At 37.6% G+C, this 15,532-nt stretch overlaps 1 protein-coding gene across 2 annotated transcripts in view; it reads right to left on the bottom strand.

Moving 5' to 3' along the window:
• Positions 1-11,719, bottom strand: part of LOC132102763 (uncharacterized) — a 256,101-nt gene extending 244,382 nt beyond the window's left edge. Inside the window, exons 1-2 of one of the 2 annotated variants that reach the window (XM_059507402.1) lie at positions 11,041-11,719; positions 7,507-7,822 (exon numbers count right to left, since the gene is read on the bottom strand). In XM_059507402.1, the coding sequence (XP_059363385.1) occupies positions 11,075-11,689 (615 nt within the window). In that variant the 5' untranslated portion in view covers positions 11,690-11,719 and the 3' untranslated portion in view covers positions 7,507-7,822; positions 11,041-11,074. Of the gene's footprint in view, positions 1-7,506; positions 7,823-11,040 lie in introns of those variants that run through there. The other variant, XM_059507401.1, reaches the window with a different exon arrangement.
• Between the last annotated feature and the right edge of the window lie 3,813 nt (positions 11,720-15,532).

Raw genomic sequence — 15,532 nt, 5'->3', positions numbered from 1 at the left:
ATTTCATGACCTTAAGTCTCAATGATGTTCTTATAACGTTCTACTAATGTGACTGAGAGAATGTTCTTCATTTGTTGTCTTGAAACATTGTGTCAATATGTTTCTGAAAACATTTTATAATCGGTTACCTCAACAACATCCTCAAAACATCCTCAAAATGTTACAGGAAGAATGTTCTATCTTTGTTAAACCGTCACATTAGAAGAACATTTTAAACAAAACATTTCATGACCTTAAGTCTCAATGATGTTCTTATAAAGTTCTACTAATGTGACTGAGAGAATGTTCTTCATTTGTTGTCTTGAAACATTGTGTCAATGTGTTTTTGAGAACATTTTATAATATGTTACCTCAGCAACATCCTCAAAATGTTGCGGATAAAATGTTCTATCTTTGTTAAACCGTCACATTAGAGGAACATTTCAAACAAAACATTTGATCACCTCAAGTCTCAATGATGTTTTTATAACGTTCTACTAATGTGGCTGAGAGAATGTTCTTCATTTGTTGTCTTGAAACATTGTGCCAGTGTGTTTTTGAGAACATTTTATAATCTGTTACCTCAGCGACATCCTCAAAACTTCCTCAAAATGTTGCAGGAAGAATGTTTTATCTTTGTTTACACTTAACGTTATAGGAACATTTTTTTAAATTATAAACATTTTTTAAACATTACAGTAAAATGTTTTCTTTCAAACATTTAAAATTCTTTTACGGAATGTTAGCCAAAGTTCTGAGAACGTTCCCTGCTAGCTGGGCCCTCCCTGGCCACCCCTATGAAAATAATCCACTGTGTATTAAACATCATAAACACGTCTTTTTAGGCAAGAACCAGACGTGGGTGTCATGTAGGGTAAATACTTTATTTTTTTAATGGGACATCATTTATATTTAACGAGATTACAATGTAATAATAACGTCAGATATGTATAATTATATAATTTTTTCCTTTCCTCGATTATTCAAACAGCGAATAAATTATATATAGAGAGTGACATTATCACTAACAATGATATATAACGAGTTTAAGCACTCTCAAGATTCAAGTTATTCTTATAGTTATTGTTTCGGCTGATTTTCTCAAAAAACATAACAAAACTATCTTTATAATCACTAAAGCTGTATAAACTGTGAAATGAATCTCTTACTTCTTACATAAATTTGCGCTTTGTTGTTAAAGATGAGGGAATTCGCAAGAGTCCGGAATTCAGTCAGCGATTCAGTCGCATTTCTGCTACCTCAAATTATCAAACAAACAAAATTCTAACTTCACAAATAAAAACTGATAAATGTCTACATTATATATTATTCACATTTTATATTATACACATTATATATTCAATCAGTATTCAATTCCTGTAACATATCACATTCAATGTTTCAAACAGCACGCAGCAGTAACTCACGTGCTTCCAAAACTCCACTTTCAAATGAAATATATATATTTTTTCCAAACAATTGCTACTCAAACCTCCCGAACAAACTAAACGGCACATGGAGAGCACTCGCTCGCGGAGTAAGAAATGATGACAAAGAACAAACCGGAGTTCTTAATTACAGTAGCCAGATGAGCCCCAATACTTGTCATGGCTGGCTCAGCACCGCAACAAATGAGGGAGGCAATGAGAACGCAAACAAATCAACAAAATGATCATCCCTTATGGCCAAAGGCCTAGGCTACATACCCAACTTACCCGTTAGGGCCTCGTCTCCGGGGTAAAGCTTAAGGCTTGGAATCAAGAAATATTCCTTTAAAGGGATATCAGGAAGTCTTGCCCATCACACAGGGGCTACCGCTTGCTCTTGCATAAGCTTGCTGAAGGAACTGTCTTAAGTAGCAACTAATAGCAACACCCTGTTTAAATAGGTATCCAAGGATACAAAGGTGGAACAGCACTCAAGAAGAACGGGGCTTTTACCAACTCAAGAAAGGCCACGAAACAACCGCGTGAAGCCCTCACCATATAGGATTTTTAGAAAGAACGCAGAGTATTAGCGTGCAAACTTACCACAATGTGCAGTAAATATCTAGCTGAGGGGAGGGACAAACACCCAGCTCTCAAACGAGGTGGAGCTCGACCTACCGCATGTTCCAATCTGGAACAGCTAGAAATAAATTTACTTAGCTGAGGGAGAACAACCCAACTCTCACAAGAGAGGGGGCTCAACCTGCAGCATATTCCATGCCGGAATGGCCAGCAGGGGGCTCGACCAACAGCCTGATCATGAGAATCAGAAGGGTAAGAGTACTGCAAGCTAGCAAAAAACTCAGCGCATCAGAGAGGCGAAGGAAGGGCCTACTTTACCTGATGCTGCTGGATGCCAGGTGCTCTGGGAAAAACAGAGAACTCAACTCTCATGTTAGAGGAGCACTCCGACTTTAGAAAGAGAGTAGCGCGCTCATAGGAAACTCTTTTTGGTAAAGGGGAGCGCTGCTAAACTACCACGAGAACAGCCCCTGGAGTGAGGAATTTAACTCCTCACAAGGGGAGAGAACTCGGGTGCTTAAGGGGAAGCGTCAGGCTCACAACAGCCCTTCATGTTGTGGAAAGCGATGCTTGAAGTGTATTAATAAAAACACACTGGTTGAGTGGAGCCCAAGGAAACAAGGTCTAACCATCTTGAAGAAAGGGAACAAAGCTGAGCGTGTAACCCTTACCGTACCAGATTTTAGAAAGTGTGCAGAGTGTTCAATGTGCACACTCACCACCATATGGTTTTCAGAAAATGTTGCTACAAACTCTGGTAAATAGTGAAATACTCACATCCCCTCTGAATCTCGCGAATGCATCACAATTAGCACAGCCAAACGCATTCAACTCCCTCGAGAGATGAACGCTTGCACTTGCTCTTCACTACACACACACACACACACACACACACACACACCACAGTATGTGAACCGTGTGAACTGCAGGTATCAGAGCAAAGCCTCTGGTGAGAAACATGCACTCCTAGATGCTATATGCTTCAAACAAAACAGTCAATGAAGACGAAGAAGAGGATGACGTGTTCTCCCGGTGCTTATTTATAGTCGCACCGTTAGTGTCGTCAGGGGCTGTCACCGGCCAACTTGTTGGTGTTTTTTCTATGTACACTAAGTAGACATCCAAAAGGCCCTTTTTAACGCCGCACGTACCGTGGCGGCGGCGGTATAAAGTGCATTTGCAACCTTTGACCGCTGAGTGGCGCTTTAACCACAAGTTATCAAACAAGCGCATCAAAGCACATTTTCGCTAATAGACGTCAGTTTTTCCTCACTGATGTGTTAGATTTGATGGCTTCAGTCAGGGAAAATGAAAGAAAAATACTGTAGTTAAAATATTTAATATTTAATATCCACAGATGAAAGTTTGGTTATGAAGTTATGTGCATTTCTTAGAACAAATTCAAGCAGGATAAATGTCAAGCCTGTGCCTGAACCTGTGATTATATTTTCTCTAATCTACATGGTATTAAACCATATTTTAGATTTGACACATTTAAAAGGTGTGCAGTATTATTTATATTATATTAATTATGCGTTATATTATTCAAAAGAAATTGTGGTTTACTTTGCATCGGAGCATTAAAAGTGGTAGCCTATTTTAGGGGGGTAGGCTACATGGATTAAAATGAAAAATGTCAATATTTTCATATATTATGCCTATATTTTAATTTATATTTTCAATATAAATATATTTTTTCCTTTAATAAAACAACATGCATTTTTGTTATTCGTTACCTGTTCTTTAACTTATTGGGGAAAAAACATTTGTCTGTAAACTGATTAAGAAATTGTTGCATGTTTAAACAATTTCGTTCCCATTATTTAGGCCTAATTAGCCTAAAACAAGAAACAAATTAAATTAAACCTGCACGATTAAATCTTTGAAACTCTAATAAATAGACGGATTAATAAACTGTCCTCACGATTAAACTCAAGTTCTCTCATTATAATCAACAAAATACACACGATGTAAAAAAGAGCTTCATTAACTGACAACATAAGTGATTTTAAAGGGAGCCTTTTTCACTTGCTTTTAGTGCTGGGCGATAGCATATGGCCTAAAAAAAATCTGATTTATGATTTAAATCGATTTTAAAATCAATATTCAAATGACAAAGAAATTTTTCAAAACAAGTTTTAATATAGTTATAAACTTATAACTGAGACAAGATGATAAAACAACTGTGATGTTATTACCTTAATGCTGGAAAGACCTTTATTTTATTTTATTATTATTATTTATTATATATTATTTTTTATTATTATTTATTTTGTGTTAATACTAGCCCATCAGCTGTGCAAATTTTGTTTGTGAGGAAAATAACAGTACATTTTTGTCAGTTATTTTATCTAAACAGATCGATTAATTTTCTTCAAGATATCAAAATCAAATAGCCTACTGATAATGTAGTAGCACTGTAAGATTACATTTGTTTGAATGCATTATTGCTAAAGCGATTGCGTGTGAATGTGCTTTATCTGTTTAAATCATGCTTTAACCCGAAAATAATCAGTAAAAGAAACAGACAAACTCATATAGCCTTTAACATCCCGCTCGACTATTGCAGTCATTATAACCTGATCAAGCCATAGCTAAATATGTTTAACATGAATTCTTGCTGAATATGCAGTTATATCAAGGGCTCCAGTCAGAATCACACCGCTCAGCTCATCCTCTGCTTGGCGGCGTGTCTCTGTCAGACTCGCGGGGGAGGGTTGAGCCACTCTGAACTACGGGAGCCTGAGTGGTGCGTAGGTGGATGTTAAAAAGAAAACCGATTTTCATTCAAACAAACCGATGTAAATTACAAATTCGAGTTAATTGATAAAATCGATTTATCTACTTGCTTTCATATTATTTAATGAAAAAAAAATGCAGCTGCATTCAAATGCAGGTGTGTAAAATATGTGCAAGATTTGCACTGCAGGTATGATGGTAGATGTGTAGCTTTTAATCTTATTTATTTTATCTTCATTACAAATCTTGTTTGGTTTCATTTTTCAAACAAGACTGATGGGGTATCAGTTCAGTTTCTCCTGTCCCTACAGAGGAAGAGACAGTTTTGGCCATCCTGGGGCCTGTTGCAATGGTCATCAACCAGGCCTTTGCCTTCAAAGTCCAGGCCTCCAACATCAGGCCCTCTCCAGTCTGGCCCTTCAACAGGCTTCACATCTTCAGATGGCAATAAGAAGAAACAATACTTATTGTATTGTTTTGCTGTTGGAAATTTATGGAGGTGGTGGGTGATTGCCTAATGGGTGGGTGATGGAAGCATACATGACTTTTGTGTGGGCCACTTTTGCAGTTTGCAGGTGGCTGAAGAGGGTGCATGGCTTTGGTGATAGCTGGCTGCTGGAGACATGTCCTCTTCGCCCATACCTCCTGTCACCTGTGCAGCATCCAGACACCACTGCAGTTTAAACCATTTGTTTAAGCTGACATAATTTATGTTAAATATTTGGTTTCTTTGCCGATATGTATTAAATGAACACTTAAAAACATAAAAAAAAACTTTTGCAAACAGTGTATACCGTCTCTCTCTCTCTCTCTCTCTCTCTCTCTCTCTCTCCCTCTATCTCTCTCTCTCTCTCTCTCTCTCTCTCTCTCTCTCTCTCTCCCTCTATCTCTCTCTCTCTCTCTCTCTCTCTCTCTCTCTCTATATATATATATATATATATATATATGTATTCACACACAAACACATTTGTAGAGAGTATTCTATATTCTAATTCTGTAAAAACAACAAAATTTTGTTACTTTAGGTACATTAATTTAAAATTTAAAATTAATTTACTATAAAAATACTGTAATTTGAGTGTTAACATTTTACATAAATGAAAACCTCACACTGTTTTACCAATATTGTTATATGGAGACATATATATTTTGGAATGTTTTTAAATTAAAATTAAACAAAAATAACTCACTTGACAAACTCACTGTTTCTTCGCACAAAAGAAACAATGGCTGCGTTCTAATCGGCATGATTAATGCTTTCAGAGAGCACTTCTAAGGGAGAATAATCGCGAGGGCCACGCTGCTATATAGTTTCAAACTGAATTTGTAATAATAATAAAAAGGCGATTTATGTGATAAACTTAAACCACAACTTTAAGTCTTTTAAATCACTCAAAGTGGATGGTGAAATCTTCTAAAGGAATAGGGCACAGGGTCGATAACTCTGAATAGAACACAGCCCAGGTGCGGCGCAATCAATGACGTCGATACAGCAAACTAACGACGAACTATGCCTCTAACCACAGGTGGAGAGCTGTCGTTCCAACGACACAAGTTTGCGATGCAGTTTGCGAATGTTCGTTTGAACAATGGTTTCGGGAAACAACGAATCGTTGAACTACGTTGGTAACGACGGAACTTGCGACCATAGTTGGCTAACGATGTTTTTGGGAAACGCACCCCTGGCTGAGCTGCCGCCCTAGGCGGCTGACTGGTTCGCCTATAGGCACGCGCCGGCCCTGTGTGCACGAGACACCAGCGCGAACAAACAGCTGAAACAGAAAATACTAAATTTTTGGACACACATAAGGCATAATTCAAAAATGTAAAGTGTTAGTAGTTTGAAAAAAATCAAGAATAAAAACAGAGTAATAATAATTATTGCTAAATGCTGGACCGTTCCCATTTCGCTCTGCATACATGGAACCTGAAGATTTTTTTTAAACCAAGAATGAACCGAAATGAAAATGAAATGAAAACATTTAGCTTTTTATCCGTATATATATATTTTCACAAGACCATAATGATAATAACAAATCATCAATTAATAATTATTTTACGAAAATCATTGTTATTTGTGATCGTGGATGTTTGAGGAAGGCTTTCAGACCAAGCGGAATCCTCTGCTCCTACCTCACAGCGCGCGGGACTCGCGCTCAGTGATGCAGCTTCACTGTCTGCGGTTTGACTTTACTGTATCAGATTGAGGCGAATACAACTTATTGATCATGAGCCCAACATTTAACAAGCAGGAAAACATTCATTCTACCTGAAGGAAGACGTATGTCATTGAGCTAATGCTGTTAAAGAGAGAGAGAGAGAGAACCAGTCTATTAAACTTAGAGCTCATTATATTGAAGTACAAATCCAAACACCAGAAACGTTATGCATTTTATGAATAATGAAATGTTATGAAAAGTATGCATTTTATTTATTCACATGCAGTATGGTTGTTGGTAGGCCTATTTAGCAGTTAAAACCTATTTTTAAACTTGAATTTAAATACTATTAAACTAACTTTAAATTCTCAAGGAGTTTATAAGTAAAAAAGGATAAAATGTCACAGTGCATGTTAAATAGTCTAAATGAACTTGTGTTAACAATATAATTAGAACTAACAATATAATTCGATTTTTTTTAATGAACAATTCCTGTATAAAATGGGACAGCAACCTTTATATCAAACATTTTTAAATCGTCCACAGCTGAGCATCGCGGGAGGCTGATCAAGTAATTTTCAGATGCAATGAAAAACCCTGGATATTCAATTCAATTCAATTCAATTCAAGTATATTTGTATAGCGCTTTTTACAATACAAATCGTTACAAAGCAACTTTACAGAAAATTATGTTTCTACAATATTTAGTAGTAGCTAGTAGTTTGTGCACGTTTGACAGGATTTTAGAAAAAATAAAAAATAACAATAATAATACAAGACGTAGTCAGCTAGACGATGAACTATCAATATTATTAATTAATAGTTATTATATGATGCAGTCACACATGTAGCAATAATTGTTAGTTCTGTTTGTTGATTCAAGGTTAGCATCATCTGGGGTCCTCTGAGGGTCAGCATCATCTCTTCTCAGGTGTTCTGGATCAAGACTGGAGCTTGTGTAAATCCTAGTTACCACGGGATGTAAATCCCGTGGCAAAACATAGAAACAAAATAGAGACATCATTAGCATAGCTGCTGATCCAACAAAGTAAAATTAGTTTAACCCAAGCTAATGAATAAAAATGCACATTTGATCAGATGCAACTACACTCACAATTTAAGAGATACATTATTCGTATGCTTGGCGAAAGTGATGTGTTTTTAATCTAGATTTAAACAGAGAGAGTGTGTCTGAACCCCGAACATTATCAGGAAGGCTATTCCAGAGTTTGGGAGCCAAATGTGAGAAAGCTCTACCTCCTTTAGTGGACTTTGCTATCCTAGGAACTACCAAAAGTCCAGCGTTTTGTGACCTTAGGGTGCGTGATGGGTTGTAACGTGGTAGAAGGCTAGTTAGGTACGCAGGAGCTAAACCATTTAAGGCCTTATAGGTAAGTAATGATAATTTGTAACTGATACGGAACTTAATAGGTAGCCAGTGCAGAGACTGTAAAATTGGGGTAATATGATCATATTTGCTTGACCTCGTAAGGACTCTAGCTGCTGCATTTTGGACTACCTGTAGCTTGTTTATTGACGAAGCAGGACAACCACCTAGAAGTGCATTACAATAGTCTAGTCTAGAGGTCATAAATGCATAAACTAGCTTTTCTGCATCAGAAACAGATAACATGTTTCGTAGCTTGGCAATGTTTCTAAGATGGAAGAATGCAGTTTTTGTAACATTGGAAATATGATTTTCAAAAGACAAATTGGTGTCTAATATGACACCCAGATTTCTGACTGTAGAGGAAGTAACAGTACATCCTAGTTGCAGATTGTAATCTACAAGATTCTGTGCAGTGTTTTTTGGTCCAATAATTAATATCTCTGTCTTATCAGAATTTAATTGGAGAAAATTATTTGTCATCCAATCTTTTACATTTTTAACACACTCTGTTAGCTTAGATAATTGGGAAGTTTCATCTGGTCCCGTTGAGATATATAGCTGAGTATCATCAGCATAACAGTGGAAGCTAATTCCGTATTTTCTAATAATATTACCAAGGGGCAACATGTATATTGAAAATAGAAGGGGACCTAGGACGGATCCTTGTGGCACTCCATATTTTACTGATGATAAATGAGATGACACCCCATTTAAGTAAACAAAATGGTAGCGATCGGACAGGTAGGATCTAAACCATCTTAGAGCCTGCCCTTGAATACCTGTATAGTTTTGTAATCGATCTATGAGTATGTCATGATCTATGGTGTCGAACACAGCACTAAGATCAAGTAAGACTAGAAATGAGATGCAGCCTTGATCTGATGCAAGGAGCAGGTCATTTGTAATTTTAACAAGTGCAGTTTCTGTGCTATGGTGGGGCCTGAAATTCTTCATACAGATCATTTTTATGCAGGAAGGTGCTCAATTGAGCAGACACAACTTTTTCTAAAATTTTAGACATAAATGGAAGATTTGAAATAGGCCTATAATTTGCCAGTACACTAGGATCTTGTTTTGGTTTCTTAATAAGAGGCTTGATAACCGCCAGCTTGAATGGTTTTGGGACGTGACCTAAAGATAGCGACGAGTTAATGATATTGAGAAGCGGTTCTTCGGCTACAGGTAACAACTTTTTCAGTAATTTAGTGGGTACAGGATCTAATAAACATGTTGTTGGTTTAGATACAGTGATAAGTTTATTTAGCTCTTCCTGTCCTATAGTTGTAAAGCACTGCAGTTTATTTTTGTGTGCGATGGATGAAACTGAAGTGTTAGAAGCTGTAGAATCTACATTCGCTATTGTATTTCTAATGTTATCTATTTTATCAGTGAAGAAATTCATAAAGTCATTACTATTTAACGTTGGTGGAATATTTGAATCAGGTGGCGTCTGGTGATTTGTTAATTAAGCCACTGTGCTAAATAAAAACCTTGGATTGTTTTGGTTATTTTCAATGAGTTTGTGTATATGCTCTGCCCTAGCAGTTTTTAGAGCCTGTCTATAGCTGGACATACTGTTTTTCCATGCAATTCTAAAAACTTCCAAGTTAGTTTTTCTCCATTTGCGTTCAAGACTACGAGTTACTTTCTTGAGAGAGCGAGTATTACTGTTATACCATGGCACAGTACGTTTTTCTCTAACCTTTTTCAATTTGATGGGGGCAACAGCTTCTAATGTATTAGAGAAAATAGTGCCCATGTTGTCAGTAATTTCGTCTAAATCATGTGTATTTTTGGGTACAAATAGCAGTTGAGATAGATCAGGCAGTTTATTTGCGAATCTTTCTTTGGTGGCTGGAACAATAGTTCTGCCCAGACGGTAACGCTGAGACATATAGTTAATATCAGTTATACGCAGCATGCACGATACAAGGAAATGGTCTGTAATATCATCACTTTGAGGTACAATATCTGTAGCAGTAAGATCGATTCCATGAGATATAATTAAATCTAGTGTATGATTAAAACGATGAGTGGGCCCGGTGACATTTTGCTTGACTCCAAAGGAGTTTATTAGGTCAGTAAACGCAAGTCCTAATGCATCATTTGTATTATCAACGTGAATATTAAAATCTCCCATGATTAGCGCCTTATCAACTGTAACTAGAAGGTCTGAGAGGAAATCTGCAAATTCTTTTAGGAATTCTGTATACGGCCCTGGTGGTCTATACACAGTAGCCAGAGCAAGAGATACATTAGATTTCTTTTGCATGTCTGACAGTGTAACATTTAGCAGAAGTATTTCAAAAGAGTTAAACCTGTATCCTGTTTTCTGGGTAACATTGAGAATATCACTATATATTGTTGCAACACCTCCTCCACGACCAGTCTGACGGGGCTCATGCTTATAACAGTAGTTTGGTGGAGTAGACTCATTTAGACCAAAATAATCATTTGGTTTTAGCCAGGTTTCAGTCAAGCAGAGTACATCAAAACTATTATCTGTGATCATTTCATTTACAATAACTGCTTTTGGTGTGAGTGATCTAATATTTATGAGCCCGAACTTTAAAAATTGTTTTTGTTCATTTACTTTACATTTTTATGGTTTAATTACGATAAGATTTTTTCTAGATCCTGTATTATATTTTGACCTCACTATTCGGTGAACAGACACAGTCTTAATAGTTTTTACAGCGCAAGTACTTTTATCATTTAAGCGGGTGGAACAAAACTCATAATAGTTATCTGAGAATTGTCTTACTAGTCACATGGAGCGAAGTGTCCTGGAGATGTTGTCAGAAAGCAGCTCCGATTCTGCTGGGGTGTAATCCATCAGCGCGAAACAGCCTAGGACGCTCCCAGAAAAGATTCCAGTTATTAACAAATAGCAGTTTTTGTTCTTTACACCATGACAACAACCATTCATTTAAAGCAAAAAGTCTACTGAACCTTTCGTGTCCTCGTCGATACGTGGGCAGTGGTCCTGACATGACGATCGTCGCCGCGGGTGTCGTGCTACGAACCGTCTTGATCAGGCTGCTGAAGTCCCTCTTCAGCGTCTCCGTCTGCCGCAGCGTGGTGTCGTTAACCCCGGCGTGAAGCACGACCGCTCTGGGGCTCTCGTCGGCCTTCAGGGTCGCAGGTATCTGCGCAGAAACATCGAGAACACGAGCACCAGGCAAACAATGAGTGTGCACTTTACCTTCGGCTAACGTAGCACGGACGTGTCGGACGATGGAGTCTCCGATAATCACAGCGTCGCTTCCTGTCTCGCGGAGGGGAGCGAAGCGGTTCCGGATGGAGATCTCGAAGGCAGGAGGGGGAGAAGTCGTCGCCCGGGACCCGGCTCGCGTCGTCCGCTGTGGATGCACCCAGGGTCCGTGGTGTCCCGGCGTTGGAGTGAAGGACATCTGGGAAGATCGTGTCCTGGGTGCACCGGGCCTGTGCAGAGAAACACACAGAGTAGACGTGCTGGGACTGTTCGCAGCACGCTGTATACTTACCCCGGACTTGTGAGCGTCAGCCCGGATAGCCTATATTAGGCCCAGGCTCTGCTCTGAAGTATAAAATTTTAACGGATTAATCGCCTATTTTCATTTGCTGCATGTCTAAACATGCTAAAAAATAAATTAAGTTTGTCAGAGGAAAAAATATATATAAGTCGTCTTTTGTTGCATTTTAACGGATTCATCACCTATTCTCTGTTTGCTACATGTTTTTTTTTTTTTTTTTTTTTTTTAACACGCTAAAAATCAGAGTTTGTGAGAGGAAAAATATAAGTCAGGTATAAGTAGGGATGTGTACCAAAACCCGGTATTAAACTGGCCCCGGGGATAAATTATGAAAGACCGTATCAGTAGGCTAAGATCTGACGCTATCGGTTCTGCTTTCGGTACTGGAACAAGGGAAAAAAAAATAATGTACTATGTTATTTTGCTTAATAATGTTATCATGCACATCTTATCTCACCAAACATATCTAATATGCGATTATATTAAGACGTTTGTCTGTGTGAGCTGCGAGATCTCTAATGCACGCCGCGGAGGCTGTCAGTCACACACACACACCACAACGAGCGCGGCGCACGCATTAACTGTACGTAAACTCCTGCTTAATAATAAAGAGTGACGATGGCGAAGAGATTTGCTTAATGTTATCGTGCACATTTTATCTCACCAAACATTTCTAATGTGCGATCATATTAAGACGTTCGTCTGTGAGATCTGCGATTGATAAAAATAATAAAACCTATATTTCCCTCAAGACTAGTCATGTTTTTGTGGTTGTTTTAATTTAAACGTGTCTGCTTCTATTTTAGCCAATTTATTTTCAATAAACTAAAACAAAAATAATAATAAAAAAAGGAAAACGAATACAGCTTGTTATCAGACTGTAAAAAAAAATACGATGAAAAAGTCATGACAACACATTTTTAAGGTTGGCTACTTTAACTTATAGAAATAATTTAAGCAATTTAATGCGTTTTATACTAGTTTAAATCAGAATTTTTAAAACTATTAAACTGAATTTAAAATCTCATGGAATTTTAAGTTTAAACGGGTGAAAATGCCACAGTGAATATTAAATATAGCCTATATAACAGAAGACCTTGATTGCATGTTACCATGAAACTAACAGAATAATTCAATTATTTTTAAATTAACAAATTCATGTATAAAATGGGACAGCAACCTTTATATCAAACACTTTTACGTCGTCCACAATTGAGCAACGCGAGAGGAAGGTATTGCGCAAGAGCGCACAAGTGAAGGTGAAGAGAATTTTTAGGGGGAAGGAGGATTTTTTTATTCTTAAATTTTCATATGCAATAAAAAAAAATGGGATAAACACGAAATAAATAAGTAAATACAATAAATTGATATACAGTATATCCACTTAGCTTACCTGTTGGGTTTACCTCTCTCATTCTGGACACATCCAAATGTTTCCATATTCGCGATGTTGCGTATTTGCAGCTAAACTATTATTTATTAGGTAAAATAGGCTTTGTGGTTCACGTGTGTTTTCAGTATCGACGGAAAAATATTATAATGAGCAAAAATATGCCACAGTAGACCACTGCTCATGCTGAACTGCGCTGTTTACAATGAATATGTGCGCGTGAGGCACCAGCGCATAAAACAGCTGAAATATACCATACTCAATTTTTGCTCACACAGTTAAGGTATAATTGGAGACAGTTTGAAAAATCAAGAACAATAGCAGTTAATAAGAATTATTTCTGTTAGTGCGGTCTTAATGCTGGACTGTTCTCATTTCGTTCCTCATATGGAACTTGAAGAATTTTATTTATTTATTTTTGCTAAGAGCAAACCAGAATGAAAATATATATATATATTTTAAATCCTTGTGTGTGTGTTCCTATATATATATATATATATATATCGGCGGTAGGCGCGGCGGTAATGCCCAAATAGGCTGTCAACCTACTGTATGCTTGAGACACGGGTCACGACGAGGCATTCCCCATAGCGCCCCCTAGAGGACGCAGTTTAAAGTTCCCTTGAAAGGGAACCAAAGAGGGTAACAGAGGGTCAGAAGTCAGGGAGCCAAAATCCTTTTAAACATTCTCTGCAGGTGTTTCACATGATGATTACACCCTAAGTCCCATCCCACAGCCGGCTAAAGCAGAACAGGCATGTCACAATGTTAATATCTGCCTCCTCATCTAGCGGAAAAGCTGCTAGTGTTTTTTCGAGAGGCAGGCACACTCTGTCAGTTTAATTAAATCTAGAGTAAAGACCCATCTCTTTAACCTGGCATATGCATAAAACATGATCACACTTCTATATTTCAAATCCATTAAGGATTGTTAGGCCGCATTAATTAGGTCAACTGGAACTGGGAACACTTCCCATATCACCAACTGTACACGCTACATTGTAAGAAGAATGTCATCTATGCTAATATTAGTTTCTTTCATTCTTATTCTGAGGTCACCGTAGCCATACCGATCCAGTCTATATCCAGATCAGATGGCCACCACAGCCACCCAGATCCAGTACATATACAGACCAGATGATGGATCAGCACCTAGAGACGACCTCTACAGCCCTGAATGTCACTAGAGACCATGTTAACTAGATGCACCCCAGAGACAGATTCCCTGCAAACACCTTGTCACCTTGACAACCATCTGCACTAGGGATGGGACGATAACCGGTTTTATTGATAACCGTGATAAAATGTGCTGAAGGTTAGTAATATCATTTAAAAATGAATTATCATTAAAACCGTGTTTGATTATCGCGGTTTTAATAACTCACTATTAAATCATGTCCAGCCAGCAACAGTCTGACGCAAGCGCAGCGCACAATGTTTTTTTTGTTTTTTTTTTCGAGAAGGAATGGTGAAAGTCAGTGACTTTTCTATGCTTTTCTATGCTTCTACACTTTTCATTGTAAGGAAGGAAATGCCACAGAATTTAATCTTTCTTTAAATTAAGTGCATAGAGTTGCTTGTTTTATTAGTTGTTTGTTGATTATTAAATATAAAACTTGCTGAAATGTTTTCAGTGTGAGCATCAACTATTTTTGAACACTTTCATCTCGTTTCAACAAAACCGTGATAATATTGATAATCGTGATAATTTTAGTCACTATAATCGTGATATTAAATTTTCATACCGTCCCATCCCTAATCTGCACAAGACCACAGAAACCAGACAAGTCCTCTGCACAATCTGCACAATATGCTGCAGCCTGGAATTAAATCACACCATGCTTGTTACAACACATTTAATGAATGTAATACATTTGTGAACAGGTATACACACAACTATTATCTATCAATGAAACCAAACAAAGGAAAATGAAACCAGAGTGCTCTATATACACAGGGTAATCAACTCAAAGGCAAAAACTTGTTTAACTTTTTAATAATTTAGAACAGGAACACAAGGAAATTTGGATCAAAAAAAAAATACACAAAAAAAACAAGATTAAAACAGCTAAAATGTGACAGATCATCCTTCATCCAACCTCTGGGTGTCTGTTCCCTGACTCCTTTGGTGCCTCCCTGGTCATGTTTGCCCATTCCCCATCCCTTCACCACTCCTGTCTTTTATCTGACCTACACTTCTCTCATCCCTTCACCCAATCTTGCCTCCTTTGTGGACTTGTTGTTGGCAACAAGGTCGCGTCTGGATGGAACCAGCAAAGTCACAGAAAATTTATGGCTGGACGGAACCAGTGAGGAAACAGGAGATTCAGCACCAGATAGAACCAGGTGGG

The sequence above is a fragment of the Carassius carassius genome, chromosome 24 (assembly GCF_963082965.1).
Source record: "Carassius carassius chromosome 24, fCarCar2.1, whole genome shotgun sequence".
NCBI lineage: Eukaryota > Metazoa > Chordata > Actinopteri > Cypriniformes > Cyprinidae > Carassius > Carassius carassius.
This window is presented reverse-complemented; position numbering and strand designations above follow the sequence as displayed.